We start from the raw sequence: 23710 nt of genomic DNA, 5'->3' as shown, positions 1-23710 counted from the left end.
ATACACTGTGAGCCTTCAAGCCTGTTCTCACTTGATGATTTTTGAGTCTGAAGTGCGTAGTTTGTGAGGACACAACAGTGGACCTCTGCTTAATTAGCTACTCATGATGTGGATGAATTTCTGACTTGCACACTTGCAGAATTACAAGTAGATTCCAAAACGTCACAGCATTTTTCCTGTATAAACTTCTCTGAGCTGATAAAGTCTGAAAACTGCTCTAAGTTTTATGAACTCATTTTCCTCATCGATCTCATCCAAAGTCACTGATACTGCACCTGCTGAAAGTCTTTTGATACACTACTAGATTAACATTTCTTTATGACACATTAAAAACCGGCAAAACAAAGAAGGAAAGACAGAGAGAGCTGTATGTTCCAGGCTTATCTGTTTGTCTTTATGTTTTCTTGAAGCAAAAATCAAACTGATCTAAGCTCAGACTAAGTGCAGCACGCCGCTCTATTCCCACTGACTTTCTCTCTCTCTCTCTCTCTCTCTTTCTCTCCATGACCAATAAAAAATAATAATTAATGCTTACCGTCAAAAAGAGAGAATTTTCTTACATTAAAGTCAAAGATCAGTCTTCTGATGACTGATTTATGGGTCTTTGGGACAGCAAAAAATTAAGGCAAACATATTTTTGGATTGGGCAATAGGAGCTGCATGCTTTACTAGCGCCAATAAATGAATATGTCTCGTTAGTAGTTACCCCAGGGTGTCTCTACGCTAAATGTCTCAAACATCTCCAGCATTTTGTTTAACATAAGAAGTCGAATTCATTTAAACTTCAGATATGAAAAGACCCAGACAAAGTTGAAATCCTTGCACTAACCCTGGTCCGTCCTGATTTCACTCCTCAGTGTGAGAACTCAGGCTGTGCGCAACAATGAGGCCGCAGTGTGAGCACATAAATATTGAATTTTGGTTGTGTGTTGTCAGTGTTTCAGTCACACAGTGAATGCTGAGATCAGACCACAGAACAGGATGCATTCAGTCCGAGCAGAGGCAGGGACAAAATGTATCTCCCCCAGCAATGAAAATGTATCATCAGAGGGGGGGGAACCAGAACTAGAAGAGCTGAAATCCCCCCATCCTGGAAATCCTCCTGGCAATTCGCACTATGTATCACTCAATATGGACCTTACAATATCAAACTTTTCACCCATTCGTTAAGCTTCTTCTCAAGTAGTGAAGTTCAATGCCATAAAGACCTTAAGACAGTAGAAGTACAAGTGAAATCATAACAACAAATTGTTTTTGTCAGATAATATCTTAGCTAAATCACTTACTTTAACTGTGTTACTAACAGAGAACACAAATGAACTGGAACATTGAAAAAGTGAAAATGCTGTCAGAATATTCATCACTGGACCACTGGAGTGATCACATACATGTACTGCTACATATTTCTGAACAAGTTAAAGTGAGCCAAAAGTAATTCAACATCTCTAACTGCTATCCAAAATACTTCATTCATCCTCAGGCAGACATTTGGTATCGTAATGTAATTGTGATTATTCTTACAAATTGTTCAGCCTCATAAAGTGCCTAAATACCCCTCTGACCTGTAACATTTTTATTTCCTCATGCATTTAGATAGAAGCTAGCATTTTGTTTTGAACAGAAAGTCTAAGAGTGGAAAGCAGAGACCTGTTGAGCTGACACACTTCATTATGTTTTGGGGAAACAATCGGGTGGCTGGGAAGGGGAGATAGGGTGCAGCCTCTGAGAGGTTAAATGAGCACAAACCTGTGTGTCTACTGATAGTACTTCTATGGCTGCTGCAGAGGTGGCAGCTGCTGTTGTGTCTTTGTGCCTCACTGCAGCACTTGACCATTATGTTCAGTTTCATTCCAGTGACTTTGTTGTTGCTGGGCTTCAGTCTCCGCTTCTCTCTGTCCATCCGTCTCTTTCTTTCTGCTTCTTTTTCCCCTTCCCATTTGCTGTCTCACTCCCTAATGCTCTCTGCCAGCCCCCTTAGCGTCAGTTTTAAGCCATGTAAAGTTAGAAGTCAGTTTGAGTTCTCCCTAGTGATTATATGTGGGTGTCTTGAAGTGTTTTAAATGGGGAAAACAGAGGTTGTGACTTCAAACACATATCAACATACAATATGCAATAAATTCAAGCAATAAATCATTCTATATCATAACCTATAATCAGTCAGGAACACTCATCATACATTTCACCATTTTACCGCAAAATGAATATAATACATTTTAACTTGGCGGAGAAGGCTCTGCTGTAAAGATGCTGCCTGGGTTAGTCAAATAGCATGCTTTGACTTTTCAGGGAGTGCATGGGTAGAAACCCCAATACGAATAGATACATAAATGACAATGTGCATTGAAAACGAAATGATTTTAGAAGCAGTGAATCCATAGTAGCATGAAGCTGAATATGATGGTGCAACAAGTTATAAGTTTTATCATTTTTATTTTTATTTTTATGTAATTCTGTAAATACATGGCTTCTCCATGTATCGTCACATCTATCTAATTTTAACACAAGGTCATAAAGAATCATATCAAGTTTTTTGTATTTTACTCACTTTTAGTGTTTTCTTATTATCTCCTACAGCTGTGGTTAAAAAGCTGCAGGCCACCTATTAATATTAATTGAGGGTAATTTTTCTCTCCTGCTGTTCTTTAATATCAGCTGAGCTAAAAAAAAAAAAAAATGGGCAAGTCCAACCTTTTGCATTTCTAATTAGAAAAAGTCTTTCAAATTACTAAGAGGAAGCAAGGACACACTGAGTTTGACTGAAGTGGTCAGAAAAGAGCAACATAGTTACCAGACAGTTATGTTTTCTCCATTAATGATGGAAAATTGGATATATGGCAACATCTCCCCCTGGGTGTTGGGACCAGTTATCATTAATTCATGACAACATTGCCCTTCAACAAGGACATACTGTACATCATTTTGAAAATACCTGAACATGAACCTGAAACAATGTGAAATCAATTCAGACATAGCAGAACCAGTGAAGCATCCAAGTGTGCTCATCCATCAGAATATATAATATTACCCAGCAGATTCTCACCATCCCATCTGAGACCCTGGCACAAAGTGTTACCATCGCTGTGGTCTGAATGTTTTATTTCCTCCTCTATCAGAGCACTGATGAAAAGATGAGCAGTAACCAGACTCCCTGATGCCATATGTAGCAGAGACCATTTGTTTCTGGCGATCCTCTGCAGCCAGGGAGCTGCGAGTGAGGCACACCGCTGATGCTGGGAGTAAACAAGCAGAAACTGCCGACAGTGTTAATCACAGTTTTACTGTTTCCATGCTCTGGGCTTTTGAGGCAGAGGCTGGTGGGAATGTTCATGCTACTTTTTCTTCCTATTTTCAATCGCTCTGATGATTTTTTCCACACCATTAATGCTCTCTGCTGAGCTTTTCTATCCAGGTCCACTACTGTACTAATACAGCCGAGACCTGCGAAGCACCATCTGCCATAAGCACAACTAACTACAGTAAATGTGGACACATCAGCACATTAACTGCGCTGCACCATGTGGGCCGTGTCGCAGCTACTGCTGTACAAAATGATTTTGCAGGGCGGGGATAAAGAAAAAATCGCTCAGAGCATGAGATATTCTACCTCAAAGGACCACTGAAGGACACAGGTATGAGTGAAGCAGAGGGCCACATTTAATATGCCTTTTATTGCAATCTTTCAGACACGCTCTATGCCCACAGGCAAGAATGTTATGTATCAAACTTGTACACAAGTCTGGAGGAGGAACTTTGCTTGTCATCTGAAGCACACCTCAGCATCAGAAGGGTATTTACACTTACAAGGAATTTACCCCAGTGCAACATCACCCCTCACCTTCGAAAAAGTGAAAGGCTTATAAAAGGGCATAAAATTTAGCAGAGGTAGCATAAACAGTAAATGTATGTTTGTGAGACAATAGGAAAATGGAGAGGGGTTTAAAGAATGCTGAAATTAATGGGAAAATGCAAAAACATGATATATTTAAGAGGGAGGGCTTCGTGGATGTCTATTTATCAGAGAACTGACTGCTAATGGTAATGAGAGGAGGATATAATTTTTGTAAAAAACAATGGACCTCACTTAACTGAAAAGGGTTAATCAGCCAAAATAAATTAATTTAAAGGTGTGGTACTTTGGCTTCAGTGCAAGGTGTGCTGTCTCCTCTGGCTTTGTTTTCACTCTCTACAGCCACAAACAATCTCCTTCCCGCAGCACTGTCTGATTGGGTGAACCCTGTAAAACCTGAAACCTTAAATGACAGCCAGAAAATTGAGAGATGTACATCAATCTTCTACTGAAATCCAGAAAAATAAAAACTGCCATAAAATTTCACATATTTTTTGTATCACATTTGATGCATCAGGCATTTCTGGCAATGATAATCCATTATAGGGGCTTTTTAAAATCATTTATCAGACTACACACAAAAGTTTTTGAGGAAATTATTGATTGTGTTGATTGGACAGAGGCCTCACAAAATTGTATCAAATATGATATGATTGACTTTAAAAGGTTTAATGTCCCACAACATTAAGGACATCTTGATTGTCATAATAAATGCATAGTGGTTCCAAATATCGCTCACGTGCACTGCTAATAATCAGTATCAATATTGACCCTGAAAACCAATTTCAATTGATCCTTAGTTGCAATGATCACTTTTTGTGGATGTGGATGGGCCAACCATTAAAGAGCAGGATCTTATTATTTCATGGCAAACTGTAGAAGATAATGTCTTTGCAGATGAGTCTCTATAGTGAAGGACTTCCTCTGAGTAAGTTAAAAGTCTAGAATTAACGCCCAAAGTATTTAATGAAAAAAGCCCATAGTAAAAGACACTCAGTGATACACTATATTGCCAAAAGTATTCACTCACCCATCCAAATAATTGAAATCAGATGTTCCAATTACTTCCATGGCCACAGGTGTATAAAATCAAGCACCTAGGCATGCAGATTGTTTCTACAAACATTTGTGAAAGAATGGGTTGCTCTCAGGAGCTCAGTGAATTCCAGCGTGGTACTGTGATAGGATGCCACCTGTGCAACAAGTCCAGTCATGAAATTTCCTTGCTCCTAAATATTCCACAGTCAACTGTCAGTGGTATTATAACAAAGTGAAAGTGATTGGGAACGACAGCAACTCAGCCACCAAGTGATAGGCCACGTAAAATGATGGAGTGGGGTCAGTGGATGCATAGGCGCATAGTGCGCAGAGGTTGCCATCTTTCTGCAGAGTCAATCGCTACAGATCTCCAAACTTCATGTGGCCTTCAGATTAGCTCAAGAACAGTGTGTAGAGAGCTTCATGGAATGGGTTTCCATGGCCAAGCAGCTGCATCCAAGTCATACATCACCAAGTGCAATGCAAAGCGTCGGATGCAGTGGTGTACAGCACGCCTCCACTGGACTCTAGAGCAGTGGAGACATGTTCTCTGGAGTGGCAATCTAATGGACACAACTGGGTTTGGCGGTTGCCAGGAGAACAGTACTTGTCTGACTGCATTGTGCTAAGTGTTTTGTGGAGGGGGGATTATGGTGTGGGGTTGTTTTTCAGGAGCTGGGCTTGGCCCCTTAATTCCAGTGAAAGGATCTCTGAATGCTTCAGCATACAAAGAGATTTTGGACAGAGTTCATATGCCAGTAAGGGCAGGTGAGTGAATACTTTTTACGGTGTAAATGGTGATGGGACTCTCCACATGGCACAGTCACAGACTATGCTAAGGTCCAATAATATGGCAATCTCAAGGGACATCATCCCTATCAGTACCCTGCCATCATCACATGCTACCTGCTCTGGAGTGAGCATCTGTTGGATCGTCTCTCCATCTGGATTAGCTTCCTCTCTCACAGCAGGGTGCCACTAGTTGCAAGGTGTGCAATTTTATAGTGAGCCATTTTCTAAACCTACTAATTGAAGGTATCTTTGAGAACACAACAGATGAATAAAATGACTACAGATTAATTTCTACAATTAGAAACAGTCATATTCAACTCATTCATCTCAATAGGAATTGTTTTGTAAATGTCTTTATAAATGTTGAAATTAGTTTTCACCATCAGTGTATTTTGGAGGATTGACTAAAACACAATGTACTGCATCATTTCATCTAATATAAAAATGCCTCCTGCATTGCTTATGTTGTAATTACTGCCCTTATAACTTTGAGAGTTAAAAAAGACTAAAGGTTGTGCATTACAAATGAGAACTGGCAAATTAGTAAAAAGAATCTTGACAGAGACTAGAACATGAGCTATCTCTGACGCTCAGTATCCTTGAAATCTGTTACGGCCCAAACAGTTACAGTATCCTTGAGAGTCACCACACTTGTAAACCCAATTTTCAGCAGCAGTTAGCAGCGGTTGCCAGCAGACAAGCTCTGATAAACACACTGTATGCCATCTGCCAAGCAACAAACCACTAACAGACAAATTTTGGTTGAGAAGAAAGTCAAACGAGACATCCTCTTAAAGAATCGCTAGATATCTGGGCTCTTTTTCAGCTGTTCTCACGAGTAATTGTTCTTTAACTTAGCAGGTGACAACAAAAATGCAGATTAAACACATTCAATAATGAAAGGAAAACCTGTAACCAGTGACAACCAAACTGTTGTTACAAGCAGTACTATGAGGACAAGGTAAAATGCAGACACTTCATTGTGTGTAATGAATCCGGACACTACACCGCAGATATAAAGGTCACACAGGTTCCAGTTAATAACTGGATGTCTGTCCCCGTCCAATTGATGAGGAAAACAAACACACCCAGAAAATCTCCCACAGGGACACAATTTTTAACTTCCTACTCATAAAGTGTTATGGCACTGACCCAGGGTTCAGTAAATGCCCAAATATCAACCATTTATGAGAGCATTGCTCAAGCTTGCTGAGACTGTAAACTATCTCACAGCATGCAGTGCCTCGTGGCAAATTTGGACACGTTGTGTTATCACCATTATAGATGTACACTCAGAGGCCATTGGCCTGTGAGTCAGCCACAGTGTACACAACCATTCTCAGTCTCATCCTGAGGGGGAACAGGACTGATGGAGCCCCTCACACTGAAGTGAGGACGAGAATAGATCCATACAATGCACAACCATATATATCCCAACATTTCATTCCTCAAAAGCAAACTTCAGTGAGGATTTCTCAACTGAGGTCAGCTTATATAGATGTTATCATAAACTATAGCAGTGCTGACCTTGTAATACAAATATGCTCTGCTGACCCTCTTCCTGGCAGAGCCTCAGCTGCAGCGGACGTTTAACCATTGACATGCCTGACTCACCACTTTGAAGTCTTCAGCGCTGCACTCCATGCCTCGGTAGTAGCAGGACAGCAGCATGTCCTTGATGTCGTGGCCTGTTCGATCATAGAATTCACGCATGTTGAAGGGGCGGGGCTTATAGCTGTCAAAGTCGGCCCTCTCTTTCAGGATCTGAAGGACATTTTCCTCCACCAGGTGTGGGTCTCGGATCTCATACCTGCACAGAAAGGTTCTGGACTTAGTTACTGAGGACACGAGGACTAACATTCCAATTTATACTTATCCCTTCACTTATTAAATCAAGACAGAAACACAACATAACAGCACACAGTGGGATTTTATGATTAAACTGTTAAATTCTATTTGCAGTGTTTTCTGAAAATGACATGCAACATCTTTCAACTGATTACATGAGTAAAAAATATAATTTTGAAATGGTTTACTTATTTGAATACAAATAGCAAAAAGTCAAATGAACTTTGACAAAGAATCATTCTCAGCTTCCGGTAATTCTGTGAATCATTTCTAAACCAAGCAGTCCATAACCTTGCAAAGTAGATGGACCTGCCAGTTTCCATGTCTGTCATCAGGCAGGTCCAGCTTAAAAAGCATCAAGCTGAAATACTTGCTCCTGGACAAAGAATAACCACACTAATCAGTGTCATTTGAGGAGAATGAGGCAGTAGCTACAGGCATGGGACAGAAGTAGGGCAAGCTTGTAAACACTTTCTTATTCAAAGAAGTGCAAAGAACCATACAAAAAGGTTTTCTTGGTGTACAGTTTGTTTTTTGCACTTCTCCTGCCCAGCTTTGGCAAGAGTTTGATTTACCAACCGTCTCAACTGATAACAAACAGCAATAACAGCTGCCTGTTGAACTCCCATTATGTAGTTAACTCCCTGGGGCAGCACAACATCATATGTTCTGTTGCTCCTGATGGCCTGTTATGATTGTGATAGACAGAACGTTCCCTAATCCCCATCCACAAGTTTCTAAGGTTTTGTCCTTCCCAAACAAAAAACATGAATGCATCATTATTAATAACCCAACTGTACAATATATTATTATAAAATCCTGTTTTGCTTTTTCACATTGAGTTTATTTTGTTTGCCATAAATACACTTGTGCAAGATTTTAGACTTATAGCTGTATCTGGACTATTTGACGCTGTGGTCTGCTGCTTTTACTTGAGTTGGGGGCACTAGCATCAATACATCAATGAACAATAAAAAACGTACAGTCATCAGAGATTAAAAAAATCCTCAGCTTTATTACTGTTGTACTTATTTATCTATGCCACTACAAATTCAGAATTTCACTGAAGGACTTTAATTTTTGCTATAAATGAATATCGGTGCTATGAAATAATCATGGAACATTACGAGACCGAGATGTTTTAAAGCTAAATGCAAAGCCAGAACTACACTCCAGGCATGGCTGCTGCACTGTGCCACTCCGCCCAGTGGTTCACTCAAGAAATAGTTCCGAGTATTTGCTTCATGCGTCGTAATGTTACATAATTATACATTATTATTTCATTGCGTGGTGAATGTACAGGTCACAACTTGTCCACGAGAGCGTTTTGGAGTTGTTGGATTGTGTATTGGATGAGTTTGATGAAGGAAAGCCGGAATACCGTCTGCTTACATTGAGTTGGCAAAGCAGGTCCGAACTCGGCAGCGGCCGATCTAAAAACAGCTTGCACCGACAACTAAAGGTAACAAACCTATTACTAAGACTATAGGAATTATGACAATGGACAAATTTGCCAAAATGTTGAAGTATCCCTTTAAGTGATTTCCTAAATCTGTAGAGCAATACACAAATTCAGCTGTGCATAATTTTATATTTTGTTTCATTTCAATGTGCACTCCAGGAGTTTGGCATGCAGACAAACATTTTTGGCATACCAGTACAGATTTATTTATAAAGAAATCATTAAAGGCACAGCTAGGAAGAATATTTGCCCTCTAACTGGACTAGAGGTACAGTAAATGCTAACACTTGAAAACCTGCAGTTAGCCAGTTCTAACAATTTTATCTCTATATGTTGTTTGCAAAAAAGGCAAAAGGCAGTCCATTGTTGGCATGCCAGTCCCATCCAAGGGTGATGATGAGTAGGACAAATTGCTCATTATCTAAAAAATGTGACTATTTTTCCACACACAATTATGTGAAATGTCCTACCAAATAATTAGGTGTGGCAATGTTTTAACATTTTAAGCATAAACTGTTCAGAACACACTGAATCAAGTTGAGAATCCTGCACTCCTGCAATCCTACACTCTAGGAAAATACAACAAAGAATATTTAGCATTGGAATCCAAACCGAACACTTCACAAAGCATCTGCTGCAATTTCTTTCAATTGGAAAATTAGCTGCATCATGTGGGGAAGCATACACACAAACTCTTTCTCCTCATACAAATAAAGTATGAGTATTTTGCATACCAACACACGCCAAGCTGAAGCTCATCTACAATGGCAGTTCTCAGAAACAAAATGCTGAGAATGACATTCATGAAATGCCACTGCTGGAGAACTATCATCAACCTTCAGCACCTGCTCACAGCCATTCACAGATACAAATTAACCTCAATTAACTAGCATGGCCTCACTCAGAGGAAAACGCAGCCCATTGATGACCCCTGCTGAGCGATGGGCCATCAGTGGAACACACTTCCAAATTATGGAGTGCTATGATTAAGCACTACTGACAGACACTTATGAGGATGATTTGTCTGGACACACAAGAAAGCCACGTAATAGTGTTTAAATTTGTTTTGGAATTAAAAGAGAAACAAGGTTGTCATTCTTTCTGTGTCTTCCAATTGAGCGTATAGCATAGGGGTGGTGAGGAGAATTGAATTTGTGTGTAATGTGAGAGAGCAGCAGCCATATTATATCACTGTATTACTGTAATAATTTTGAGCAGCTCAATTTAAATGTGCAAACATGAATAACTCAGTCGCAAAGCTGAAGGCACCAGAATTAGAATGGAAAACACGAGAGACAGAGAAAGACAAAGGCATACCCTTCTCCTCTGACAATAAATCTGTGGATGACTTTGTGGATGATGACAGCCCAGTTATTTCTCATGGATACAGGCACTATTTCAAAACATAATTGGCGGTAAATCTTAATAGATTTTTTTAAAATTCCACAAGGTCAAGCTTTGTCTGCTCATGAGCAAGTTTGTCCCTTGATGACAGGAATAATGTCATTTGATCCATGAATAAAAAATGGAATATTTTAATACTTCTTTTGTGAGTGCTGCCTTAATATTCGAATGACAGTGTGTTTTGAACTCATGTCCCTACCAAATTACAAGAAATGTAATATGTTCCGCTGCAGCTCCACTGTTGTTTACTTGCTACAAACAGAATGAAATAAAACATTCACCTTGTGAGACAGCATAGGCTGTGGTTTGAAATAACTATTTCTTTCAACTGAACTCATAACACTGATGAGAAATGGGAATCCATCATACTTCTGGAGGAGTTAAAGACAGAGGTACAAGTGCTGTGAAGACTGAGGCTAAAAGCAGAAATATTAATCTTGTCAAATTCAGCACTGTCATGTCAAAAATCTGGCCAAGACCAATTAAATGATACTTGACAATTTATCTTTCTAACATCTCCACTACAAAGATTTATAAAGAAGCCAAAGAATCTGATAAAAAACGTCTGTAGGCCACTTTAAAATAACTGAGAGTTAAATGTTTTATGCCCAGCAGCCTTCATCTTCACTCTTTCACACTTTTCCATAAAGTCAAAGCAAACTCTTCAAATCAAGTGTGGCACACAATGACATTTAAACTTTAGGATTTTTCACTTCAATCAGTGGCAAGAGGTGGTTCATAAACAAAGCAACCCTCTCAGGGTCACGTACTGCTTCAGTATCAAGTTGGTGGCCCTTTAAAGCCTGGTTTATAAATCTGTATGTAGCAATCCTGTAGAAGCAATTGCTGTTGTAAGTACTACATGCTTGTGTGTTAGTGTGGTCTGCACTCAGCAATGCTTTGCCAAAATACAACCCAATATTGCCATTTTTATGCCAGTTCCTGGTCCCACTGCCACATTTCCTGCTTGTTTGTGCATGGAAAACCATGACAAATGAAACTCAGTGTAATGTTGGAGCTGGAGCTGATCAATATTTAGCAGTGGTTATTTGTGCTGTAGTTATTGCAAAGTAAAAAGAAAAAAAAAAAAAAGGGAAGACACCACAGGAAATCTACAGTGCAGCCATTGAATCAGCTAAAGGAACTTGTTCGGCCACAAGGACATGTACCTTGGCTGTTGCAAGTAGATTTGACTAGATGCATCACTGTCTGCAGTCCTTTATCTCACACTAGAGCACACACAGGATGTCTGTAGGCATTACTCACCCAGTGCCATCAGGAGACCAATCACAGTGCTTACATACATTTTTGAGGAGATAAACGTTAGGCTATGTGCATAGGCCTCTGCTGAAAAGCATAAACCAGGTTTAAAAAGGCAAGCTTCTAACCTTGCAAAGCAGCTGGATTGGCTAGATTCCATGTCTGTCATTAGGCAAATGTGTCCTGAAAAGCTCCAATCTGCAGCGTCATTTGAGAAGAATAAGGCAGTGGTTACCCTGTCTGTGATAGCAATGGCTGCAGACAGCGTAGTGTTTAGCTTGGATGTAGCTATAGCATAGCGGTAGTTTTCAGAACTGGGCCACATTTCTTTATCAAAACAAGAGCACAGAGCAACACAGAGAGTTCTCTTGATGATGAAGATGTTTTTGTACTTCTCTTGACCAGCCTCACTATGAGTTCAATCAACCACATCCCAATAACCCCAAAAATAACAGTACCAAAGACTGGGGACCACCACTGTCCCTGGAGGGAAATCGAGGCAAAGTATAAAATATGTGCTACTCACTAACAGGCTGTTACTGTAACAAAGACCAGAGCAGAATACAGCTAATCGCCATGTATAGAATGGAACATTTAATGAACACAGTTTTTTAAAAGATTTTTTACACAGTACTTTAATTCCTGTACAAATCTCACCTACTTATCATTATGGTTTTATTTTCAACTGAACTCAATTTATGGATATATTTTAACAAAATGGTAAAATAGACTGTTTGAATTTTTTTCTCAATCTCTTTCAATTTTTCATTGATATTTGAAGGACATCTTGAAACCCACTCACTCAGTGTCTTGTTCCCCTCGGGGGTCCTGATCCCACACAGGGCCTGGGTCAAGTTTCTTCCAGACATTCTGACACTAACTTTGCTTCTTTTTTTTTCAGATGGAAACACTAGGAGAATATTTTACTTAGCAGAATTAAACCACATATAACAGCACAAATGACTGTTCTTGCAAGACATCAGACAAACTGTATCCCTTCTTTTCTTCTGCTATTTTTTTAGACAACTGTCAACAATTATTTCCTAGAAGTTAAGAAGAATGTTAAATGAACTCTACTGTGACCATAGATTTAAGATAAACCTAGCATTTCCACAGTTACTAAGAAAGGGAACGTCTGCTAGTTTGTAACTATGATACAACTTAAGAAGCATCTTTGTTGTAATCTTTGGAGTAACAGCTGTCTCCTTTTATTTATCTTTTAATAAAGACAAGTAAGAAGCATGTGTAGTCGTTTCTGTTATGGAACAGCAGGCTAAATATAAGACAGTGCTGATGACCACTTTGCTCATAAATTAAATAGATGATAAACCCAGGAGAGGTTATGCATAATTACTTGGTACTTTTCTTTATTCCTCTGGCTTTGTTGATAAAGGGAAATTGAGGTTTTGTAGGGTTAATGCTTAACAGCTATTGTGTGTGACTGTGTGAACAGATTATACACTAAATGTTTGACCTGACTGGCTCTAATGTATTAGTTGCATTTTCATAAAAAGAAGTTCATTAAATTTGAAAAAAAGTGTCAGCGGCTCTACACCAAGCTTAATCAGATCTTCTGTTAACACCTAAAACAGAGTACGCGTTATCACAGATGACCTATATCCTTCAGGAATACACAAAGCATTTAGTGTTACTTGTTTAATTAAATTTCAAAGACTCCCCATGGTATTTAGCTCACACTATTCTTAAAGTTGCAAGGAAGTGGAAAACAGACAGTGATTGGTTTGAAATGATGTCATTCCCAAGCCTCATGTGTTAGAGAAACAACAGATCAATGTGTGATTGACTTACAAAAGTCTGAAGGAGATAAAGAAAGAAATTTAAACAATAAGAAGGGCTGGTTTTTCTATGACCATTCAGAGATAAATTTAATTTATGGATTATTTGTGCCTAAATTTGGTTCACAATATTGTCAAAGATACATTTAAACTTGGACAAGATTTCTTCCAAATTACCTAGACACAATCAAAGATGCAACAGTAATTGTTTTAAAATGAGCAAATAGACTGATTTGATGATACCACTGCTAAAATAGAACTATTAGAAGAAGTTCATCCAAGGCCTGAAAATCAAACCAATTTCAATCCAAGGCCATCAAATATCATTGTTTTAGCTTTGTCAGGTTTGGGTACAAAATCTACTCGGAGAAACTGAGGAAGAATTGCAGGATGGGTTAGAGCCAGTCTGTATATCAGACTAAAAGCCCTGTCTCCATATTCTGACTAAGGATTTGCATTTGAAGGGAAATAACAATCAAAAGTCCCTGTCAAATGTCCAAAGAAAATTCTAATTTTCTGAGAGATTCCTGCACTGAAATGTTTTTGTTAATTAAAAAGTGACTACTCATATGGTGTGTATTTTTCTACATTACCTCACATGAATGAATTTCACATAATGAGGGAGAAAAGCTGTCAAAAGTGGCCATCCTCACACTTCTTGTAATCCCATACTGCTTTGCAAGTTGCTTGCAGCGCTAAGCAGGAAAGCCACTATTATCAGCTTTTCTTCTGAAGTATGTGAAAATCCCTAATGAAGACAAAACGTAGGGTTACTGCATGAGATGGAGTGCTTTTTTTAAGTGAACAGAGTCAAAACAAGTAAACAGTGGAGATTGGCAGCAAAATGTATTGTCTCTGAAGTTAATAGATGCTAAGTCTGTTATTAGAATAGATGTGTCACCAGCCTCTACTGTTTTCACATTCTTTTATCCACAGCAGGTAGCAAACAGCTTTCACGTGTGCTATAGCCACTGTCTGACAGTGGTGCTTTATTGCTACCAGAAGCAAGTAAAATAACAGAAAAAAATATTTGATAAAAGTTGCATATAAACTTTGAATTTAAATAAACTGATTACACATGAAGTCAAATTCATGTCATCCCTAGTTCTGACCAATCCTTCACCCCTCACCCAAGATGATTTTCCTGATATTTCTTCTATGCCATGAAAAGCCACTGATTTAAGTATCCATAGCTGATGTGTTTACATTAGAGTTAAGCGAAAGCCAGATGCAGATGATAGGGCGGTGCCTTTTGCATCCGTATGGCACGCAATAACAAACTGTTGGAATGTGATGTCTTTGTAATGGGACTGGCTGTGAAATCACAGGTCATGTCACACCACAGCTCAGTTACTGACTGACACAGCTGCATCTTTACTAAAAAGCACAACACATTTAGCCCACACTGGCATGACTTCACAACATTGTCATGCCTTTTTGTAATGAGAAGATACAGCCTGTTGTGGTAAAGTCTGAACTTAATTGAATTGTATCGTGAGCCTCTGTCTTATAAGCAACACAAAGCTGCCAGGAGAGCACTTAAGACACCGTGCCCGGATTCCAGAGTCAGGAGGCTTTAGCTGAGGCGCATACAATCACAATAATATGGGAAGATTTTTTAATATTGCCCTGCCACTGCTCCCTAAAGCAATCACAGCAAACTCAGTGCATACGGGCGGGGGAGACTAAATTGGATTATGGGCCACAAGCACTTTAATTTTCTTGCGGGAACTACAACGAATGAGGGAGCATCTGCATCATTTTGCCGCCTCAGGAGAGGAGTTAGTAAATATGAGTATCACTGAATTTTAGAGTGAACTTTGATCAAGATACTGGTCACTCAATTTTACTCACAGGACCTCACAACTCCATGGAAACCACAATCTTCACAGATTATACTCCTATTACATAAAGTTAGTGTTAATACCACAAACTGCATGACACAACAATGAACACATCTTGATCTAATCTCAGGTAATTATCCAATTAGTGCTAATTGAACTCCTCTTCTAATGAGGATGGGATTGTTTGTGCAGTGTCCTTGAAAATGAATAACTGTAATGATTCCTGGCAGCAGAGTTTGGATAATCACATCTTAATTATGGTGCACCTGTGACAGTTATTATGCCACTTTGGACAAGATCACAGGGATGCAAACAAGGGCCACAGAGAGGTGAAACCAACCCAACCGAGTCTCTATCGTTGAAAAGCAATCACACACACAAGACGTAAAATGCAGACAATAATTCATCATCCTTCAAAAATGTATAAATTTTCATCTTACAGTACCTGACTTTCTGCCAAATTATTTATTTATGTTCTTCTCTCAAGTTATAATCTCCTACAGCTACATTTAGCTCCTTGCTATTTGTGTTCTGTTCAATGATAACCCCATTCTGTCCTCCCAATGCACTTTTTCCACGACCCAAATCCTAAGCAATACCCATGAACCTGCTGAGACGGATGATACAGCCAAGGTATTACATTTTGTGGCACTTTACAAGATGTTTAAGTGAATTTAAAGCATGATTGCAAGCACAGGAAACATGTAAAAGCTTGATAACTGTGTAAGCAGAAGACTCGCTTCTCTGACTTCCATGGGCTGATCTGGCACTTTAAGCAGCACAACCAACATCTTTTTCAAAATGACCTTTCTTTTGTTAATTATCATGTAATTGCTTTTGCAGCACAATAAAAATAAAATCAAGCAATTTACTTGTGATGTTCTGCACTGCTAAGTGTGACTTCAACCTGCAGAACATGATGAGAAAGTAATTGATTTTCAGGGAGACTCAAATGAAGTGGTGGAGTGGAGTAGGTTAAAGTGAACTTACCAGTAGTTCAGCTACAAACTTCATAGCATCTAAGACAGAGTGGCATCACTGCCAGAACAGATATTGCCTGCCGCTTCCTCCTGAGACAGTGATGGACACAGACTCAAAGCCACATGACACTTGAGAGTTTCTCCTACTTATTTCATGGAAAGCTCACAGCCTGATACCAAGGGGCTTACTAAAACATTTTCCACAGAATCAATGTTTAATTCAAAACTGTTTCTACCAAAACCCAATTAAGAGGGTAAAATGTTTTTCTTTTCATTCATATTCAAAGCCTTCGCTATTCCTATATTTTCCTTCCGCAAATTGTACCATATAGTTCAAGACTTGCAAGTAAACCTACTTTAGGGTCTCTCAAAGGAAAATGTGCTTAAAAGTACAGTTGCATAGATTGTATAAAAGCAGGTAATAGCTTAAAAAGTTGAACATCAGCACTGTCAGATATGCAGATTCTGGCAAATATTGAATCAATATATCAACTGTCGTATCAACAGAACATACAATAATCATTGAGCTCATAAGGTGGTTTTGATTCCTTAAAATTCAAAGTGTGTTCCAAGGACTAAAGCAGAAATTACAAATGGTTAGATTATTTGCACTTAAGGAGAAAGTATTTAATTTCATTTCAAGCACATACGGATTGTGTCAGGAAGTCAGCCTGCAAACCTGTTGTTTAATTAGGATAACTAATTATAATTTGAAAGTTTAAGCTCCATTAAAAAGATCACTCTTTTATTAATTACGCTACAGAGCTCACTGTCTGATACAGGTAGTTACGTATACTATAGATAAAATGCAGGGGTGTCCAATCTATGGCCTGGGGGCCCAAGTTTGGCCCACAGTCCACTTTTGATTGGCCCTCAGCAAATTCCATAAATAAAATAATATATGGCCAATGAAAGCATGTAAAGCTTGTGATTAAATGTATTGTACTACTTACTTTCATCACAGGGTGGTGCTGCCATGCTAATTCTGTAGAAAAACATTTTGACAAGCCAAATTTTTGTGACTTCACTGTAAATAGTTAACATATTGCCAACCAAAATAATAACAGTACTTTGATTTATAACGCCATGATGGATTACAGCAGCAAATAGCAATACCAATGGCATGCCAGGGGCAGTGATAGCTAGGGCCAACCAGGGTGCCCTGAAATCTAATTGGCCTTCCTTAAAATGATTGTCTCTTTGCCCTGTAAGCCATTAACTAGCCCTTTAAGTATACCCAAACTTTAGCAAACCTGTTTAAAGATATATTTTGGGTTTGTTTTATGCCTTTATTTCCTAAAAGCAAACAGCTGATAGAGGCATAAACAGGGATGAGAGTCAGGGTAAGAGGCACAGGCAGCCCACGTCCATGGGTCATGGCCTAACAGGTAGGCTATCTGCGACCCACTAAGCATGTCTTAGTTGATTGGCATTACTATCTTTAATATCCTCAAGGGGAAGTTTATGAAAGTGGCTCTACCATCTCTGTATGTAGCCCTCAGTGAAAAAAGTTTGGACGCCCCTGATATGCAATTAAATAATTTCTTTGATTTTCATTACTGAATGTCTATATTAAAAAAAAAAAAAAAAAAAAAAAAACATTTAAACATTTAAAACATTTATCATTTACTGTTGGGTCAAAACTGTCTTGTCTTGTTTAATGTCTTTCAAAAACAAACTGGCTGTCACAATAAGAGTAACAACTCTATATTAGTACAAGAGAAACTTGGTGTTCTTTAAAAAATGTATGTGATATGTATACACGCACTGGCCACTTTATTAGGTACACCTTGCTAGTACTAGTCTGGACCTCTTTTTGACTTGAGAACTGCCTTAATTCTTCAATGCATAGTTTCAACAAGGTACTGGAAACATTCCCCAGAGATTTTGGTCCATATTGACATGACAGCATCACATAGTTGCTGCAGATTTGTCCATGATGTGAATCTCCAGTTCCACTACATCCCAAAGGTGCTCTACTCGATTGAGATCTGATGACTACGGAGGCCACTGGAGTACAATGAACTCACTGTCGTGTTCAAGAAACCAGTTTGAGGGGATTTGAGCTTTGTGACAGGGTGCATTATCCTGCTGGAAGTAGCCATCAGGAGATTGATACACTGTGGTCAAAAAGGGATGTACATGGTCAGCAACAATACTCAGGTAGGCTGTGGCATTTAAACGATGTTCAGTTGGTGCCAAGGGACCCAAAGTGTGCAAAGAAAATATGTATTGTATAATGTATTGTGAATGGGAATTGGTCTGAGTCTATTATCAATCATTTTGAATTTAATCATGCCCGTAGAATTGGATTGTATTAGGAGGAACCAAAAGATTCACAACCCAAATCTGTAGCATTAGCTAACACTGTATTATTAACAAACTAAGCTCCACCCTTCACTGGATGTGGAATGAATTGCAAAATCTTAAAAATATCCAAGCAGCCCAAGTCATATATGATATCTAAAGGTTTTTTAAAAATGTTAGTCTCGATCCATGTACAATTAGCTGGATATCTTGGATTTGAGTTTCTAGTGGCTGCAAGAAATACCAGACCAACGTTTGAGTTGGCATAAAGTTAAGGGACATCCTCCCCAAGGCCAAAGGGAACAAGAGGGGGCAAGTAACAGTTGGAAAGATGAGAGAGCGTTAATCAACAAGACAACTCTGTAGCCTAACAAACAGCCCTAATTACATGGGGATAAGGACTTGTTCATCACACAGCTTACGAGACACAAGTTAATTGCCTCTGCTTTCAGTTCCCTCCCTCAATCTGAAATCAGCTCCTTCCAAAGTCACTTGGTGCAAGTGCTGCTGCTTTCATTTTCTGTTTTCCTCTCAGTCTTTGCCTGTTCCTTCTCTGAGGTGGTTCTCGTGTACAGAAATTCATTTTGAGGCTTTACTAATATATCTAAGAGAGGGACTGGCCTGCAAAGAAATTTTGCATTGTTTACCATACATTTTAGAGTAGAGGCACAAGAGAAAATAAGCATGTAGGATATAGGCACACTGGTAGAAATCTATACAGAGCACTGGAGCTGCAGCTCCAAGCAGTGGAGCCTAATCCTTTCCTGTAAGGCTACCACTGGCAGTATGGATGCAAACATACAGTAGAGGTCATAGAGCAATGATATTCAGTATGAAAGCAGAGAATTGGATTCATGTCATTCTAGCATGTACGGCAAAAGTGCTCTCCTACTGTGCCTTTGGCTGCAGAGCTGTGTGGATCAATATGCTAAAAATAGTGGAGACTATTGTGTTTAGGAGAATGGTATTTAGATGTAGTAGCTCTCCTGTAGTGAACTGTCCGTGTTTGTGTGTGATTACGTACAATGTCAAAGACAGTTATCGTTATTGCTTTGGTAAACGTGATAAGAATAACATGGGCGGCGGAGTAAAAGTGAAGAAATTTAAAGTCAAAGTTTGAGCGGTGAGCTTGTCATGCCTGCTGAAAGTCTGAAATGATCAAAGCACAGCAAAAGGCAACAAGTGTATTGGGAGGAGACCGCATCTCTGAATCACACACATCTCTCTTCACTTCACCAACAGGGGATTTAAAAAAATCTGCTCCTCTACTTATGCTGAGATATTCGTATCACATGAACTGTAAAATGATGAGGTAGAGAATCGCACCAGGGGCATTTAGTCCTTCATCATTTTATATTAACCACTTAGAAACAGCTCATCCATTATCTGTTACCTGAAGGAAGATTCATATGATCTGAGATAAAACGTTTTACTTCTCTGTGTCAACATATTTCAAGAGATTGATGTCAGGGGTGTATTTCATGCTGTCGCTTACAGTTTCATCAATAGAGTGGCATATGTGTGCAGTGTGGATTTCAGCTGGTATGATCAGTGATGACGCTGTATTATTAACACAGCTCTATCTTTTTTTCTCAATTTCCTAAGGCTGAGGTCAGTCCAGAGTCAAATTTACAGAGGGCCATGAAAAGGTTTTGCACTCTCTGACCATGTCATTTTCACATGTCTCAGTGGCCTTACAGCAACAACCAATAGAGCGGGCGTTAAAACATTGCTTTGCACTTCCAAGTGACATATAAGATTTCCCCTGAGACAGACATTAAAACAAAAATCAAGGCCACTGACAATGAAAATGGAATTTCTCACACAGTAAAAGTACTCAAGAATGTGTCTGATTTAATCTGTTAGGCCTAAAAAGTGGGGGATTTGCTCTATTTTCCTTAACAAAATGTTTAAAGGAGTTTGGAGAACTTGGTCTGTTTGTTCACGGATGAAGTGAATTACTGGCTCTTAATTAATTTTAGTGGAATAGCAAATTGTTCAATTTCCTGGTAACTGCAGCAGAATGTGTACCGACATTGAAATGTACCGTTTCAGCCAAATCTTTAAATCTTCTGACTGTTATCTAGTGTTGTGCCGCGGTCACAATCAATTCCACAATCAACACCTATTAAATCCTCACAGATGGGTCTTCCTGAGGCAAAACCTTATCAAACAGCCAACGAGTCTGATTTTAGAGAGAGCAAGCAGAGATTTAGCTTGTTTTAAGCAAAATTATATAAGATAAGGTTAAAAGCTTTCCTCTGACATCATGAATACCAACAGGTACACCTTATAGTGTAAGTAAACTACAGGGGAACCACACACACCTGCCGTTGAGTAAGGCCAGGAGCTCCCCAGCGTGGTACAGGTCGTTGCGCGTCACCCTGCTGAAGCGGAAGGAGTTGAGGTTGCAGAAGGTGACTGAGGGGAAAGCCAGCTGAGGGGCAGCCACCTCGTCCAGCTTGGTGACATGTGGATACTGGAAGTAGAGCTGCACCCGGTCCACACAAACCAGCACCAGCACACCCAGGGATCCTAGGAAGAACAAAATCCACAGGGTGCGTTTGATACACATCCGCTCATAAGTGAACATGTGCGAGATGCCGTGCAGCGTGGACCTGCTGGCAAAAACTTCAATAGGAGCCGGCCGCTTGTAGTCCATGTCCTCTGAGTCCGCTTTGATATCCATTTTGTCCTCGGGATGAGTTAAGCTGAATGAAGTGCACCGGGTTGAAACCCTGGCTTTATATATGCAGATGCTGTTTTAATTGTAAGGAGGTTACTGTCTGCAAGTTCACGCCCTTACGCATACATTTCTCATGCAGTCTGTGTAAGATGTTGCGTCACTGAGAGCCGGTAAAGCAACACGCTATGCATCTCATGTTAGCAAAGATATCCTCAAAATGCACACATCCACGCATGTAAACAAGTAGAGAAATTGTAGATTTTGAAAGCATGGGTTGTACTTCAGCTAGGGTCACAGTTCCATAATAATAAACAGCCCGGCGTGGAGCGCGCATGGAGAGATGCCAACGCTGTCCTCTCCTCGCACACTTCTGTACAATGACCGAGTTGATGCTGGGCTTTCACACTCTAAACAAAGACACAAATCTGAGAGGAATTACAAAAGATAGCAGTTCGGAGGGAGAACACAAGCAGACAAATCACCTCGTTAAGAAAAGCTGCGTATTCAGATGAAAATCAAAGCAGTGTTGTATTCTCTCTCCGTGCACGGCAGGCGGAGAGTGCACTGGCTCTCCATGCTCTTCAATGCAATATGCAATCCCAGCACGTGCAGAATAACAAATAGCCGCTGATTTCTCACTCGTTAGCGTCTTATAAAGCAGTCCTCGGGGTGTCCACGGGTTTTCTCAGCCAGCGTAAACGGCAGCATCACAGAGGAGCTGGATCTGTCAGGTAGCTGCCTCGGTGCGCCTCTGCTCGCTCGCTTGCGTCCATTCCCTCCTCCGAGCAGCCTCCACACAACAATGCAGGGATAATTACTCCGGCTCCATTTGGATTCCTGTTGGTTTATCCTTCATTTAGAGAGTTATAAGGAAGTATAATGAGTGCAAAGCCAATGAGTAGAACGCCTAAAAAAGCATCTGATACACGAAATGCTCAGCGGTGTGGATTCAGGGAATCCACCTCTGAGGCAGTCGCGCTTTGCCCGGATCAATTAAATTCGCCCCGAACAGGAGCGAGCAATGATAGGACGGTGTGCTTTTTACACCGGGTGACGAAGTCTAAACGTTGGTGTCACTTCGGAGAAGCCTTTACGTTATCCACAGGCGATCCAAAGTCGGCGTATTCAGCCCACGAATCCAGTAAATGCGATATATCATGACTCCAAATCTCCTCCGCTGCCTAGTCACTCACATCTCGATGACTGGCAGTCCTCAGAGCTAGCTTAACTTTGATGATTAAACACGAGCTAGCATAAACTTTCTTCTGCTTTAAGTTTCTTTCAGTCATGTTAGAGGGCAAAATTGTGACCAAAAATTAATTATTTTACGAGACCTTAAGGTAAATTGGGTTAATACGCTTAGTTCGTCAACTAGAAAGAAGAAAAAAGTGAACTTAAACCGAATTACATGGTAAAGGTGTTACAGGGAAAGCGATTTGCGTCAACGGTTGGGAGACGTTTAAGTTAACTATGGTATGGCGGCCCTGAAGGGCAAAACAATACGGGTTTCAAAAAAGATACAACGGTAAGTGTAACTGCTTTTCACAAATAGATTGAAATAAATAATGAAAAATGAGAATAAAAGCCAAAAATGTATTTAGTTTTACAAACAAGTAAGCTATCTCTCTTAAAAGTTTATTTTGGCTTAGGCATATTGGTTTGAAGCATATTTAGCAGCAGTTTACTCATTAAGCTACACCGCTATTTAACACTCTAAATTGACCTTAGGTGAATGTGAGCATGCCTGGTTGTCTGTCTCTATATGATTGATTGACTGGCGACCAGTCCAGGGTGTACCCAGTATCAGCTGGGGGTAGGTTCCAGTCCCCCCCATCCGCAACCCTGAACAGGATAAGCAGTATAGAAAATGGATGGATGGAGGACAGGAATGCATATAAATAATACCTTCTAGAGATTAATGTATAACCCTGGCTGTATTTCATATTCAATGTTTTAATTTATTATCGTTTCTAATTGTGTTCATTGCTCATGTTGTTAATTAATGTTACATCATGTTTTCATTTTTTTAATTTTCAGTTTGCTGTTCTCGGCTTAACATGACACTGAGCACTTGAATGAATTTGTGTTCAGCACTGTTCGTTGAAAAGAAAACATATCTTTTTACTCAGCTGGCGTGTAATTTTCAAGAGGTGTCTTTAAAAAGCTTGTCTCATCAACACCTTATAAACACAAAGTCAGTGGCACTTTATCCAATGAAATAGGATGTAATGGTGGAACAATGAATGGAAATGGGAGAAAAAAGAGCCAGTTACAGTTAATTTTTGCCCGAGTAGCATACCAGTGCAGTAATTGAGCTGAGCAAAGGATACCAATCAGAGGGGCACTTGGCTTGAAGTGGAAGATTCCCATTAGTGCGCAGATAATTTAATAAAGGTTTCCCAAAAGACTACTTTAGCACTCAAAATTAAAAGGGGCAGAGTTCCTC

At 39.6% G+C, this 23710-nt stretch overlaps 1 protein-coding gene across 1 annotated transcript in view; it reads right to left on the bottom strand.

Annotated features, from left to right (window-relative positions):
* Positions 1 to 22195, bottom strand: part of asic1b (acid-sensing (proton-gated) ion channel 1b) — a 308291-nt gene extending 286096 nt beyond the window's left edge. Inside the window, exons 1-2 of the mRNA XM_041783362.1 lie at positions 20906 to 22195; positions 7292 to 7487 (exon numbers count right to left, since the gene is read on the bottom strand). Coding sequence (XP_041639296.1) covers positions 7292 to 7487; positions 20906 to 21267 — 558 coding nt within the window. The 5' untranslated portion in view covers positions 21268 to 22195. The remainder of the gene's footprint in view (positions 1 to 7291; positions 7488 to 20905) is intronic.
* Positions 22196 to 23710: the final 1515 nt, after the last annotated feature.

The sequence above is a fragment of the Cheilinus undulatus genome, linkage group 3, assembly GCF_018320785.1.
Source record: "Cheilinus undulatus linkage group 3, ASM1832078v1, whole genome shotgun sequence".
In the NCBI taxonomy this organism is placed as follows: Eukaryota; Metazoa; Chordata; class Actinopteri; order Labriformes; family Labridae; genus Cheilinus; species Cheilinus undulatus.
This window is presented reverse-complemented; position numbering and strand designations above follow the sequence as displayed.